General features: G+C 40.3%; 1 protein-coding gene and 1 long non-coding RNA gene across 7 annotated transcripts in view; one reads left to right on the top strand and one right to left on the bottom strand.

Moving 5' to 3' along the window:
* ZRANB3 (zinc finger RANBP2-type containing 3) overlaps positions 1–14,095 on the top strand; it is a 304,410-nt gene extending 290,315 nt beyond the window's left edge. For all 6 annotated transcript variants that reach the window (XM_045479592.1, XM_045479595.1, XM_045479591.1 and 3 more), the window contains 4 exons: positions 6,751–6,861; positions 7,942–8,344; positions 11,882–12,013; positions 13,780–14,095. In XM_045479592.1, the coding sequence (XP_045335548.1) occupies positions 6,751–6,861; positions 7,942–8,344; positions 11,882–12,013; positions 13,780–13,878 (745 nt within the window). In that variant the 3' untranslated portion in view covers positions 13,879–14,095. The remainder of the gene's footprint in view (positions 1–6,750; positions 6,862–7,941; positions 8,345–11,881; positions 12,014–13,779) is intronic.
* On the bottom strand, positions 5,285–7,948 carry LOC123598856. Its single transcript, XR_006712830.1, has 2 exons — positions 7,051–7,948; positions 5,285–6,854 (listed from the first exon to the last, which is right to left on the bottom strand). It is a non-coding gene; the product is annotated as an uncharacterized LOC123598856 (long non-coding RNA).
* Positions 14,096–14,450: the final 355 nt, after the last annotated feature.

Genomic DNA, 14,450 nt, shown 5'->3' with positions numbered 1-14,450 from the left:
TAACCTACAGTGAACAGAACTGCACTTAAACAATTATCTGTTTCAAATGTCATTAGTGCCCTTGTTGAGGGATCTTGCTCTAGACCATATGATAGGGGATTTGTGGAGATGATAGGGACTTTATACTTTATGCCTGGATCACAAACTACTATGACTAAAAGCTAAGCAGGAACCATATATGAACAAATGGGATCAAGCGTAAAACCAGAAAAGGTTGAGGTAGGATGTCGAAGTATAGCAAATTGGAAAGTGCATAACCCATTTAAAGTCATTCAAATTCAGATTAAAAAATAAAATGCTGCAGGGGCACCTGGGGGGGCTCAGTCGGTTAAGTGTCCGACTTTGGCTCAGGTCATGATCTCACGTTTGGTGAGTTCGAGCCCCGCGTTGTCGGGCTCTGTGCTGACAGCTCAGAGCCTGGAGCCTGCTTCAGATTCTGTGTCTCCCTCTCTCTGTCTCTGGCCCTCCCCCATTCATGCTCTGTCTCTCTCTGTCTCAAAAATAAATAAACGTTAAAAAAATAATACAAGAAAAGAAAAAAAAGAAAAGAAATGAAATAAAATAAAATGAAATAAAATAAAATAAAATAAAATAAAATGCTGTATTAGTCGATTAAGGTCCTTTGACTAGTTCGATTTGTCCATGAGCTGCCAGTTTCAGACTCACCTAAACTCTTCTGTACTGCTTAAATTGTTCCCACAAATGTGTATTACTTTATATAAAAAATACATTTAAAATACATGTGTGCATTGATAATATATATATACACACACATGCACACACCCCTCATACAGATACCCACTCAGTATGTAACAAAAAGCATGATGCCTGTTACTTTTCTCAGAACTTCTTGTGGTCCTCTCCATATTCTCATTGTCATAGCCACCATCTTAGTTGAAGTATTGGTCTTCTCTTTACATTACCATAGTTTCCTTCTTAACTGAATTTACAACCCACTCCAGCCATTTCTAGACATGTCGCATTGTTTCCTCCCCATCAGACATGGATGGCCACTTAAAGAACTACCTGAGAAAGCCAATCAGGTATAAAAGCAAAAGTCATGAAATCAATACAAACCAAAGTCAGACACATGGTATTATCTATAACATTTTATGTAGATGATACAGTGAAGTTAAAACTTGTGTTAAGCAGCATGGTCAGTAATCGGATTTGTGTTTTTAAGAGCTTGCTCTGGCAGCATTTGAGAGATGAGATCAGAAGAGCAGACCTGCAAGCTTCTGAGTGGCTCAGTCAGTTGAGCGTCCGACTTCGGCTTAGGTCATGATCTCATGGTTGGTGGTTTGAGCCCCACATCGGTTCTGTGCTGACAGCTCAGAACCTGGAGCCTCTTCAGATTCTGTGTCTCCCTTTCTCTCTGCCCCTCCCCCACTTGCACTCTGCCTCTCTCTGCCTCTCAAAAATGAATAAACGTTTAAAAAAAAAAAAAAAAAAAAGCAGACCTGAGGAGCACCTAGGTGGCTCAGTCAGTTAAGCATCTGACTTCAGCTCAGGTCTTGATCCCATGATTCGTGAGTTTGAGCCCTGCATTGGGCTCTCTAATGGCAGCACAGAGCCTGGTTCAGATCCTGTCTTCTCTCTCTCTCTCTCTCTCTCTCTGTCTCTCAAAAATAAACTTTTTTTTCTTTTAAAGAGCAGGCTTGAAGTGGGGAGACAAGGTGCATTATTTTTCTATTGTTGCCTTAACAAATTACCACAAACTTAGCAGCTGAAAGCAACAGACATGTATTGTCTCACAGTCCTGTAAGTCAGAAATCTGAGATGGCTCTACTGGTTTCTCTGCTCTGGAATTTGTAAGACTGAATTCAAGGTGTCGCCTGGATGGACTCTTAACTGATAGTCTGGGAAGACTCCATTTCCATGTTCATTTGGGTTGTTGACAGAATTTAGTTCCTTGTGATTATAGGACTTGGATTTTCTTGCTAGCTGGAAGGGTGGGGGGGGGGCATCCTTAGCTTCTAGAGGCTTCTTTCTAGTTGTAACACATGGGTTCTACATCTCAAGGCCAGCAGTGGTATGTCAAATCCTTCTCATGCTTGGAATTGCTTCCTTTCTTAAGGTCAGCTGATGAGTAACCTTAATTATATCTGCAAAGTCCCTTTACAACATTACCTAGATGAGTGATGGACTGAATACCAGAGACAAGAATCCTAGAGAAAGGTTGTTAAAGATACTGCCTTCTACACAAGTTAAAAGACTACTATGGTAGAGCTAGGGGGAAAGATGAAGGCTTTTTTTTTAAGATTTTATTTTTAAGTAATCTCTACACCCAACATGGGGCTCAAACTTACAGTCCCAAGAGTTGCATTCTCTACTGACTGAGCCAGCCTGGTACCCCTGAACACTTTTATTAAGTAAGGCAGGAACAATGGGAATGGAGGAAGGAAGATGAAGAGAGGTGTTAAGAGGTAGATCTAGACACTTTGGTCACTGATCAGAGAGAGGAAGAGAGGGAAGACTTCAGGGAAATGGACTTCGCAGAGCCATGAAAATGAAGCCTGTGCACCTGCAGAGGAGTGCACTTTGGGCAAGCTTGCCGGTTCTTGTGGAGAACCCCGGCAAGTCCCAGTGACTTGGAGGAACTGTCTCTCTCTGAAAGCAAGTGTCAAAGATGGGGCTGCACAGCAGCACTGATTGGAAATCTGTATGAGGAGCAGGTAGACACTGGATGCCTTGACCTCCCCCTGTCCTACCAGTTTACTTTCTAGAGAAACTGAACCAGAGACACACCAGCCTTGGAAACACCAAGCTTAGTGGAGATAAAGGGAGAGGCATTATATTGAAAACCGGCACTCCCCAGACCCCATTCTTCACTTCTAGAATTCTAGGAGGCATATTTTACTTCCTAGCGGAAAATTAGATGATTCTTCTATGAAAAAATGGAATGGCCTTAGAATAAAGACAAATAGATACTGATTTTAAGCAGTGGCCATATCTCCAGCCAGATTATCCTGCATTGACTTCCACCAGTGCACAGGACCCGTCCAAGCTCAGAGTTTACACTTAGCTTTTGAATAGCTCAGTCTTAATTGTGAATGAAGCCAGGACCACCAGCCACTGCTTGTGAGTTCCCATTTGTCAGAGGTAGGCCTGCCTTTCTGGGAGCCCTGTTAGGTTTAGGATGCCACCTATTTATTTTGACCCCCAAAGCAGGTCAGCAACCCAGAACCCAGCACCGTTTTCACTGTTGAGGGCCACTTCCCAACATACTTCTATTGCAAAACTTGCCATCCGCCACTGCCATCCCCGTCTGGGAATTACTAATTAGTAGACAACATTCGCCTTTCCCTGTTTTTCAAAACTGAGATTTACCATAATCCTTTTGAGAGGTGGTATACTTACATCAACTTCCTAGCAAACCTCAGTGGAAAATTAAATGTTGGTAACTCACAACCATGTTTGAAAAGCTGCCAACTTCCTGCTTTGGGGTTGATTGATCTATTTCTTGTGGTTTCCAGAATTTTGTGCTTAAATCTCTTGTAGGAAAGGTTATTTTTAGTTCTTAAATCTCTGAATAGATTTCTCAGCATCTTTTAAATTTACTGAATTAGGATTCTAAGCTTTTAAACATTGAATAATACCTGAGGCAAGGCTTAATATCCCCTTGCCCCTCAAAGCTAGGAAGTGTTTGAGTTCATTAGAATCCACTGAAATACTTTAGTGAAAGTGCTTTTGTCAAGGAGATAAAATGGTTGAAGAATTGGGGGATGGAGGAACCTGGGAAGTTTCAAAACCAAAAGGGCAAGTTAGAGAATTCTAAAAGAATTCACTTTGGTTCTTTTTTCTTTTGCTTTAAAAACAACACACCAGTAGAAATGGAAATATATGAAAAGAGAGTCACTCTTACTTTTAATAGGAGAAATGTAAATTTAAAGCCAAAATGAGATAAGTATCACCATTAGCAGAGATGTTTTTAATGGACATATTTGTTGGTGGGGTTTTGGGTTGATGGTGGGGTTTGGAGCTGATGGCCAAGAATTCTTGAAGATGTCTTTGATGCAAAAAAAGACTTTTGGTGGGGCTCCTGGGTGGGTCAGTCAGTTGAGCGTCCGACTTCGGCTCAGGTCATGATCTCGCAGTTTGTGGGTTCGAGCCCCGCATCGAACCCTGTGCTGACAGCTCAGAGCCTGGAGCCTGTTTCAGAATCTTTGTCCCCCTCTCTCTCCATCCCACCCCTGCTTATGCTCTGTCTCTCTCTGTCTTTCAAAAATGAATAAACATAAACAAAAATTAAAAAAAAAAAAAGACTTTTGGTGCAAAAAGGTGACAGGGCCTGTGGGCACAAAGAGCTGCACTGGGGTTGTGACGGGCAACTCATTATATACCCCCAGGTTGGGAGGGGGTTATAGACAATGTAAGACTCCAAGGAATTTTGGAGGCAAGGTTTCCAGGACCTTTAGGGGCGAACTGCAATTATGAAAATGCCATTTATTACTGTTTAGTAAAACCTCAGTCATGAGACCCTTCAGATGTATATCAGGGGCCATAAGCTTGGAGTATGATTGCCAGCGTATATCTTGGGGGAGTTGAGATAAAGGAAGTTTCCAAAGGGATTTTTATGTGTTAAAGTAGACTTACAGGATCTTGGGGGCAGGATAATGTTAGGCCTAGGCTCCCTTTTGCCCCTAGCAAAGTGTCATCACTGAGGCAGCTGAGCCCCTAGAGGGACTCTGCCTATTTCAAGGACTTGTAGGCAGTAAGGGAATTTAATTTTTCATTTGGCTTTGTTTCCCACATTGCCATGGCAAGCACATAAACCCCTTAATCTAATATCACCCCTAATATCTTGAGGAGGGTGATATTAGAGCTTTTCTTGCAGTTTACTAAGTTATCTGTAAACTGAAGGAGACTCCTGTCCTGCATGACTGTGACCTCTGTCTGTCAACCATTTGCTCTTTCCTTTCCCCTATTCTTGGGCAGCCAGCAGTGTCCGAGGAACATCACACATATCCCACCAGGCGGGGGGTGGGGCATTGCTGTTAGTCTGTACTTTGCCCTCAGCTTGCCCCACACTCCCTCACCATTGTGCTAGTATAAGTGTGAGGAAACAGGCACTTTCCTGCATTGACAGTGGACTTGTATATTGATTGGTACAAACCCAAAGGAGAGAGCAATGTGTCAAAACCTGTCCACATTTAAAGCACCCAAGACCTTTGACCCAGCAATTCTGCTTCTGACAACTTATTCTACATGTATGTAATGTGTAGGGATATTATAACATTGTGATAACAGAGACTAGAACAACCTAAATGCCATTAATCAGAAGTTGGTTAGACATATTATATTGTTTATTCAAATAATGCAGTAACATGCAGTCATCAAAGAAATAGGGCAACCCTTGTGTACTGATATGGAAAGAGCTTGGAGATATATGTGTAGGCAAAAAAAGCAAGGTAAAGGTTAGTGTGCTACCATTTGTTTTTAAAAGTAAAAAGCATAATGAGGACTGCTAATGAGTACAGGTTTCTTCTGGGGGTGATGAAATTTCTGGAATTAGTGGTGCTGGTTGGACAACTTTGTAAGTATACTAAAATGAACTGAATTGTACACTTTAAAATGGTAACTTTTATGGTATGTGAGTTATATGTCAATAAAAATACAGAGATCATAAAAGGTATAACCTATGCGCAGAAAAAAAAAATCTCTCCAAAAGAAATTGGTCACAGAGATAGCTTTCGGGGAGGAGATGGGACTGGAAGGTAAACTTACTCTTCACCATAAGCACCATTGCATGCCTTTTGAGTTTTGATATATGTGCAGGTATCATCTAGTCAAAACATTAATAGCTTATAAAAACAAGAAAATCTGTTGATTTTTAAATCTACTTTAACATAAAAGCAAATTTCTAAGATTTTACCTAATATTGCGCCATTCCATTGTGATTTAACTTTTATTGTCAAGTTAGCAAACTAGGAAGTACTTGGAAATATGAAGAAATTCATGTTCAAACTAATTAAAAAGGAAAAAAAAACTACAAAAGTGTAAACTACCGGAGAAAGTGGGCCATGCTAATTAGAAGGAATTAATTGGGTAATTGCATTTTACCTACTTAAATTCCCCCGTCACCTTTAATTGGAATAACTTTCCTCTTTACTTCCAGTCCCTAAACCATTGTGTGGTATTGATAGTGTTGTGTAATAAGGTTCTGAATCCCACATCAAGAGTGGCTTTATTTCAGTGGAAGATTCCATAAACTCTGTATGGCTGACAATAATGGAAACAACCTTGGGATTATAGAAGTTGTTATTGAACCTGGTTAACTAAAAAGAGAATCTCTTTACCCGAGTATGCTGATACACCATTATAAATGATTGAGATGATTTGAGGGACCTTGAAGAAAAGGCCAAAAGGGAGGTAAAAATGCAGTGAGAGATTATCCGCACAGCTCAACAAGGTATTTACGCAAGGATGTCAGTTGTGCATGTATTTGATCACTTTTTATTCCTACACCCACTCCTCTTATCCCCTAAGTGAAAATTGGTCCAAAGGATATTGAGTGACTCTGAATGTCTTAGAAGAATAAATCTTAAGAAACTAATTTGGAACAGAGGTGTCTTTCCCACACGTGGAGACCAATGTTAGGATAGAAAATGCTATGCCCTAATTTTAGTATTAGCACAATAAAGACCCCATCTTGCTTTTTCTCCTATTGCTTTTACAAAGAGTAATGTGATCATGAAATAGAGAAACTCAGAAGAGAGAGGAAATCTACTCACCATGTAATTGTTTTAGATACATCACCAAAGAAGATGTTGCTGTAGCCTCACTGGACAAGGTCAAGAATAATGGGGGCCATGTTCGTCTGATCACAAAGGAGTCCAGGCCGCAGGACCCTTCTACAAAGTAAGGTTTCATTGACTAATAGGACATAATAGTACCGTGTGTACTCCTTTAAATTTGTGTATGCATATTTGTAATAATACTTTACCCTGATGTGGCCACCTTACCGGTTAGAAAAAGCTTTCCCAATATTTCACAACAGGTAGCTCCTCCACCCTCGTAACAACCCTATGAGGGATAGGATGTCCTCACCTTGAAATTAGAAGGATCCTGAGACCAGGTGGACCAAGTGACCTGCCCAAAGCCATTAGATGCTAGGAGACCCGAGGTCTAATCTGGGCTCTGCTTCCCAGTCATGAGCTTTTTCTATCACAAAGAGTTTTTCTTTTAACATTTCTAACAAACAGTCCTGAAAAAAAGGCAAGCAGCTGTTGTAATTCCATGTAGGACTTTTCAGCATAATTGAGTAATGTTCCTTTTCCTTTTATCTTAACAAATTTTTAATTATAATTAATAAATAGAGTGCATGTCCTGTGTCATTTCTAACTTTGAATCAAATCAAATAAGAGTTTACCTGGAGGAGGCACATATTTAGTAAGTCTAATGTTGATAGTTCCTGTCAACACCATTAGCTTCTTGGCTCTGTCACTTTACAGATGTGACTGTTGCCGGTAGGCCCACAGAGGCTCCCCGAGAGTGTCGTGGAAGCCTTCATAATGGTCTCTGTGTCCTAGTGAGGTGTGTGGCCCAACACATGTAGAGTACAGTAGCCCCAACTCCAAGTGGGGTTTTACATTAGCCCGTCCTTTCCCAGATTGAAGAAGCATTTTTTAACTTCTCATTTTCCAACTTCTCCAGATGTTTCAAAGTCTGGTTGTTTAACTTGAAGATATATAAACTCCCAAGAGAGGCAGCATATTTATATTCAAATGAATTTTTTTAACACATCATTCTTTCCTTCATTTGGCATGGAGCATCGAGTGCTGACTATGGCTGTTTCATTTCCACACTCAGTCACAGAATCCATGAGTCCTACATTTACTGGTTATCAGTATTGAAACTTTAAAGGCTGTTACATGAAGTAGTGACTATTTAGACTAGTGTACGTGTTCATTACTTAGTCAATGTTTTGTTCACTTCCAGAAAGTTCCTTGATGATGGAGTCTCTGTCCCATTTCTAAATCCCTGCATAGCCCAAGCTGATCTCGCTGTGAAGCCTTCTATATCCAAAGGCTATCTGCAAGCTGTGGATAATGCAGGAAATCCGCTTTGCCTTCGCTGTCAGCAACCCACCTGCCAAACTAAGCAAGAGTGCAAAGTGAACGCTTGGGAGTCACGGTTTTGCTCTCTGAAATGTCAGGAAGAGTTTTGGATTCGATCTAATAACAATTACCTGCGAGCCAAAGTATTTGAAATTGAACACGGTGTGTGTCAGCTATGTAACCTAAATGCACAAGAACTCTTTCTACGTCTGAGAGATGCTCCCAAAAGTCAGAGGAAGACTCTACTGGATATTACCTGGATCTCAAAGCTCCCATTAGAACAGGTAAATTATAATCCTTTGGCAGAGAGAAGGCAGCATTGTATTGAGTGATGAATATTGATTCATTTTCTTTTTTTCAACTTTATAATACAGCAGCTTTTGAAAATACTTAAGCAAAAGTAGAGAGAATAATCAACTTGTATACCCATTACCCACCTTGAACAGTTATCAACATTTTGCCTTCATCTGTCCCTCACCTCAGTTCTTTTTTTCTCCTGGAATTATTAAAAAAAATTTTTTTTTAATTTTTGTATTTATTTTTGAGACAGAGACAGAGCATGAGCAGGGGAGGGGCAGAGAGAGAGACACAGAATCTGAAGCAGGCTCCAGGCTTTGAACTGTCAGCACAGAGCCTGACGTGGGGCTCAAACCCACAAACTGCGAGATCATGACCTGAGCCAAAGTCTGACGCTCAACCAACTGAGCCACCCAGGCGCTCCCCCCTTTTAAATTTTTTTTTTTTAATTTTTTTTTTCAATGTTTATTTATTTTTGGGACAGAGAGAGACAGAGCATGAATGGGGGAGGGGCAGAGAGAGAGGGAGACACAGAATCGGAAACAGGCTCCAGGCTCCGAGCCATCAGCCCAGAGCCTGACGCGGGGCTCGAACTCACGGACCACGAGATCGTGACCTGGCTGAAGTCAGACGCTTAACCGACTGCGCCACCCAGGCGCCCCTTAAATTTTTTTTTAATGTTTATATTTATTTTTGAGACAGAGAAAGTATGAGCAGGGGAGGGGCAGAGAGAGTCTCCTGGAATTATTTTAAAGCAAATTCCAGACAACATTTCATTTCCTCTTTTATTTTTTTTTTTTAGGTGATCTCTGTGTCCATCGTGAGGCTTGAACTCATGACCCTGAGATCAAGTCACATGCTCTACTGACTGAGCTAGCCAGGTGCCCCTCATTTCCTCTTTAAATCCTTTCATTATGTATCTCCCACAAAGACTTTCTCCCTCCCTCCTTCTTTCTTTCTGTCTGTCTTAAATATAATCCCATACCTGGGTACCTGGGTGCTCAGTCAGTTGAGTGTCTGACTCTTGATTTCAGCTCAGGTTATGGTCCCAGGGTTGTGGGACCAAGCCCCACATCGGGTTTTGTGCTGAGCATGGAGCCTGCTTGGGATTCATTCATTCATTCTCTTTCTCTCTCTCTCTCTGTCTCTGTCTCTCTCCACCACCACCCCCCCCCCACTGCCCCCTCCTGCCTCTTCCCTGCTCATACTCTCAATAAATTCATACATAAATTTTAAAAATTCCCATACCCCAGTACTCATTATTATACCAACAGTTATGATTCCTTCATTTTAAGTCCAGGCTTGGTTTCCCAGATTGTCTCAAAAATGTCTTTTTGCAGTTGCTTTGTTCAAATTAGGATCAAAATATGACCCACACATTGTATTTGTTCATTATGCCTCTTATGCTCCATTTAATCTATATCACCCCATCTCATTTTTACACCATTGATTATTCAAGAAACTGGATCATTTGCCTGTAGGATTTCCTACATTATGGGTTTGTCTTCCTGTATCCTCATGGTATTATTTGACATGTTTCTCTATCCCCCTGATTCCAGAATTATAGTTATAAGATATAGCAGCTTAATTAGATTCTGATTAAATTATACTGGGGAGAGATCTTAACAGAGGATACATTCCATGGAGAAGTACCTATGGTCTGGTTGTCCCTTTTCATGATGTTAGTATTGAATGACCAGGGGCAAACAGATAGCCCCCAAAATATAGTTCATTACAATGAGAAGAAAACATTTATGTTCATTCCACCGTAAAATGTAATTTTAGCAGAACAGTTTATGAAAAAAATATTCTTAGAAAACAATCATCAATATTCACTTTTATTTCCAAATCTCAGCTGGTTTCTAATTTGATCTAATCAGCCCTAAGTTTCAAACTAGAGCAAAATGTGTAATTTTGTAGTGTGCTTAATTTTAAAAAATCACTCCTGAGCCATTCTGTGCCCACAAAAATATTGGATAAATTTCTGCCAGTTGGTCAAATCACACATTTTTATTTATTTTGTATCACCAAATTATGACAGAATTAATTAAGTAAGCATTTCTGCAAAAATGAATTACCATGACTTTGAGAGCTAGGGAATTACTTCCTTCATGATACCCAGAGTTCCTGAAATATCCTTTTGTCTAATTGGTGAGGCACACACTGCACCCACCCCAGGGGTGTCAGCCAGACTGCAGTCACTGTCTGCTGCCTCAGAGTGGAGGCTTCCAGAAGACACACAATGAGAAGACTCAGGACATCTTGAAAACAGCCTGTCCGGGACTGTGGAAGTAACATAGTCTACTTCTAAAACAAAAGTGCTCCCACGCGCAGCAGCACCATAGGGTTCATACTGGGGAGGGCCAGTCAGAGAGGGAGTGATTGTTTTAAGAGTTCAGTCTAGGATGTTGAAGACTGACTGCAAGTGATTTGTTTGCCAGGGCATTACTAGGAGGAATACAGAACCACATCTGGATTAAAGAGTCTGTCAGAAGAGAGACTATTCAGAGTAAAAGAATTGGTTACAAAGAGCAGACAAAATGGATTTTTTTTCCTAAGAATGAGTCATTTGCTTGATGCACAAGATGGCCATGTCTAACTCCTTCTAACAGTGCTGGCCTCTGCTAGACGGAGGTTACTCCTGCTTGCTGCCTCTTGGGGCTCCTTTTGGGCTGGGCACTGGGGGTCAGGGTTCCTCTGCCTCCACATGTCAGACAAGCTTCCTTAAAAGTACTTGAGACATAGGTTCCCAGGGCCGGCAGCATGAAGCTGATTTTAATGTTGTCCTTGTCCAAAACCATGGAAATAAAAACAATCTTTGCATTCATCTTTATCATATTTAAAAAACTACAATTCTGTGAGCTGGTTTTCCTACCTCAGGTAGAATGTTAAAATACATCTTAATGTAGGTCATCACCAATAATATATAAAGTGTGTATGTCTAAGTTGGCCTAAATACTGCTGCTTTAAGTGGACATATATGCAAGTGATAGAGGTCTGTTGTAGAAACTTTGTCCCAGTCCATGTTAATTTTTAGAGGTTCCCAGATGAATGGCAAAAAAGGTTCCAAGTGATAGCCATTAATATTAAACTCTCACTATGACAGGAACAAATGAACTTGGGTCAGTGATTAAAGATTATGTGACTCAATAATATTCAGAAGTTTTTGATTTCCAATGTGTTCTTATTCTTTTCACAATTTGTTTTATTGACTATATAAACTAGCTCAAAGGTGCAGAAGCAAGTAATTTTTCCCAATCTGTCAGGAGTTGTGGTATTTTATACTTGTTTGTAATTTTTTCAAAATGGGTTAGGTAAGGGAAAAAGAACTTTTTCAGAAATGTATTTTATTGCTTTCAAATTGCTAACCTAGAGGCTTTTTCCTATTCACAATAAAAGCTATAAAAAGCCATCCTAATGTATTTTTTGCTGTGATTTTGCTGTGTAAACATGATTGCACAAGGCAAAACCAACCGTTCCCACAGTGTATGTTGAAAAGTGCTGATCTTCTGTTCTCATTGTAGCTTAATGAAATGATAAGAAACCCAGAAGAAGGGCATTTCTGGCAGGTGGACCACATCAAGCCTGTGTCCAGTGGCGGAGGACAGTGCTCCCTGGACAACCTGCAGACCCTCTGCACAGTCTGTCACAAAGAGGTAGGTGAAGCTCTGCACACCTGTTTGACTTCATCCTGGAACATCAAATGGAGAATTGGGTATACAGTCCTGTGGAAGGTCATATGGAGGAATCTGTATCCCTTATCTGGGACCCGAGATGCACTTATCCCTTTCATCACCTGAGTTTCCTCTTGAGACCTATGTAGGTTCTCTGTCACAGATAGAAGCTTCTTCCCTTGTAATTCATTCTAGAACAGAAAATTGTCACCACTGCCTAGAAGAAAATAAATATAACTTAACACAGTCTCGAAGAGACCCAGACCATCAACCAAAAGTTTGGTGAATTGGGGCAGCAACATATATTTGCATTCGCAGCTAAGGATGTCCCGAAATGTCAGAGAACATTAATAAATTATCTCTAGGGCCAACCCAGCTCAACATGCAAACATTATACTCCTGGCCCAAGTGTAAAACCTGTTCACCTTGGCACCTCTCTGAGCAATTACCTGTTGCTTAAAACAGGAGGGAAAAATATAACAGTTGTATTTAATAACTAGGATGAATTTTTAACAGGCAGTCTAGCAAAAGGATCTGATTAAAATTTTCTTGGAAGCATACATTCCACATGCAACTTTGTATCCAACTTTTTTTCTAGTTATGGCAAGATTTAAGCATTTGCCCACATCCATGATGAGCATTCATAATGTCTGTCCTCCAAAAAGGCTAACATCACTCTGTTGGGTACATGTCTACTGAACTTGATTTAGCTCTGCCCATATTGGTGAACTTGGAAGTTCATTCTTCTGTTTACACACTGTTCTTTATCTGAAGGAACAACCTCAAAATGTAGATTCTGAAATGTAAAATCACTGAGTCCAGTGTTTGGATATTTCTGAGACAGTAGGAGTTTATTTCCAAGCTGTTTTCCAAAGGACAGTGCTCCGTTATGCTCCTCCCGCCCTGTCAGTGGAGGCAGTGCTCACATAACTGCACTCATCGGGGCGTACGTGGTGGGAAAAGAATGGTCTTGTGGACCAAAGACACTGATGTTTTTAAAAATGCTGATCAATTGTATTTACACTCCTGAAAACTGTTCAGATCCTTTGCCAGTGTTCATAATGTATAAGCACTTTCTTAGCTTTCTTTTAATATTTTAGATTCTTCCATTCCTTCACAAATATAATTTTTACATAAATAGGATCTTGTAAGTAGGGTTGTTTTATTTTCATCTCTTAACCCTTTCTTCTCTCCGCACCCCTTCCACCTGGATAACTTCACACATACGTGAGCTTCAACTGGGGGAAAAGTCATCGGATTTACTTCTCAGCTGTGAAAATTATTAGCTCATTCAAGAGTTATGCGATCACTTTTTTTAGATTCTCGTGAAAAATTTTATTTGTGGAGATAGCAGGAGAATCTAGTTCTGATCTACGTCATTTTGTTTTTCTGCACTGGCTTGGGGTTGGGAGTGGCTTCTGAGCCCATAGAATAGGAAACAGGCCTTGAATGACTGCACCGTGAGAAACTATAGGATGCCTTCTAGATGGTCTCCCTTGGGTGAGGAGAAACAGGGCTTCCTGTAGTCCCCAAATGAGGTATTCACAGTCTCAATGGGGAGTAAAGCATCTGATCCTAAGTGAACCCAGGACCTCGGGGCACGTACCAGAGCTACTGCGGTCCTCTGCTAGTGCGTGTGTTGATAATGTAGATTCTTCCAGAATAACGAAATGCGAAGAATTTTTGAGTTTCTGAGGCCAGTACTTTTTTCCTAACAAGTGTACACTTGTATATTTTTTAACTTTTAGAGAACTGCCAGACAAGCTAAGGAAAGAAGCCAGGGAAGAAGACAATCTCTAGCATCAAAGCATGGATCAGATATCACAAGATTTTTGGTAAAGAAATGAAGTAGAAAAATTTTTCAATGAATGACAAATGGTTTGCATGTGGAGGAATTTAACACGAAAAGTTTTGTCATGTTTCTCATTTAAAGAGTGAAAATTTTCAGAGCAAAACTCAAGAATTCAACTTTCCTTTTCATATTATATGCTTTTAGTGTTCACTACCTTCTGAAAGTACTTAACACAAACTGAGATACAATAATAAATATTTCTGTGGCCTTGATTTCATGCAGACTCTCAATTATGTTTCAGGAAGGTTTTGTTAAGCTTTCATTTCCCCCTACAGTACTTTAATCATGGTATTATGTCTAGATTGTATTTGAAAAATATACTCTCAATTACTTGAAAAATGCTGCTGGATTAGTGTTGGCTCCGAACTGCTGTGTGTATAAATGGAACATTGGGAAACTGTAAGGGAAATTTCGGAGGCAGATCATTCAGGAATTCTGGGTCAAGCATGAGCATCCTGGTTAGCATGCAAGAGAGACCCTTGTTCACTAACTGCCTCCAAAATGGGCTTGGGGTACACATTTGGAGTGTTGCCCTGTTTGTTGTATTTCTTAGCTAATTGTCTTTTT

This window comes from Leopardus geoffroyi, chromosome C1, assembly GCF_018350155.1.
Source record: "Leopardus geoffroyi isolate Oge1 chromosome C1, O.geoffroyi_Oge1_pat1.0, whole genome shotgun sequence".
Classification (NCBI taxonomy): Eukaryota; Metazoa; Chordata; class Mammalia; order Carnivora; family Felidae; genus Leopardus; species Leopardus geoffroyi.
The sequence above is the reverse complement of the archived record's forward strand: the minus strand, read 5'-3'. Positions and strand labels throughout refer to the sequence as shown.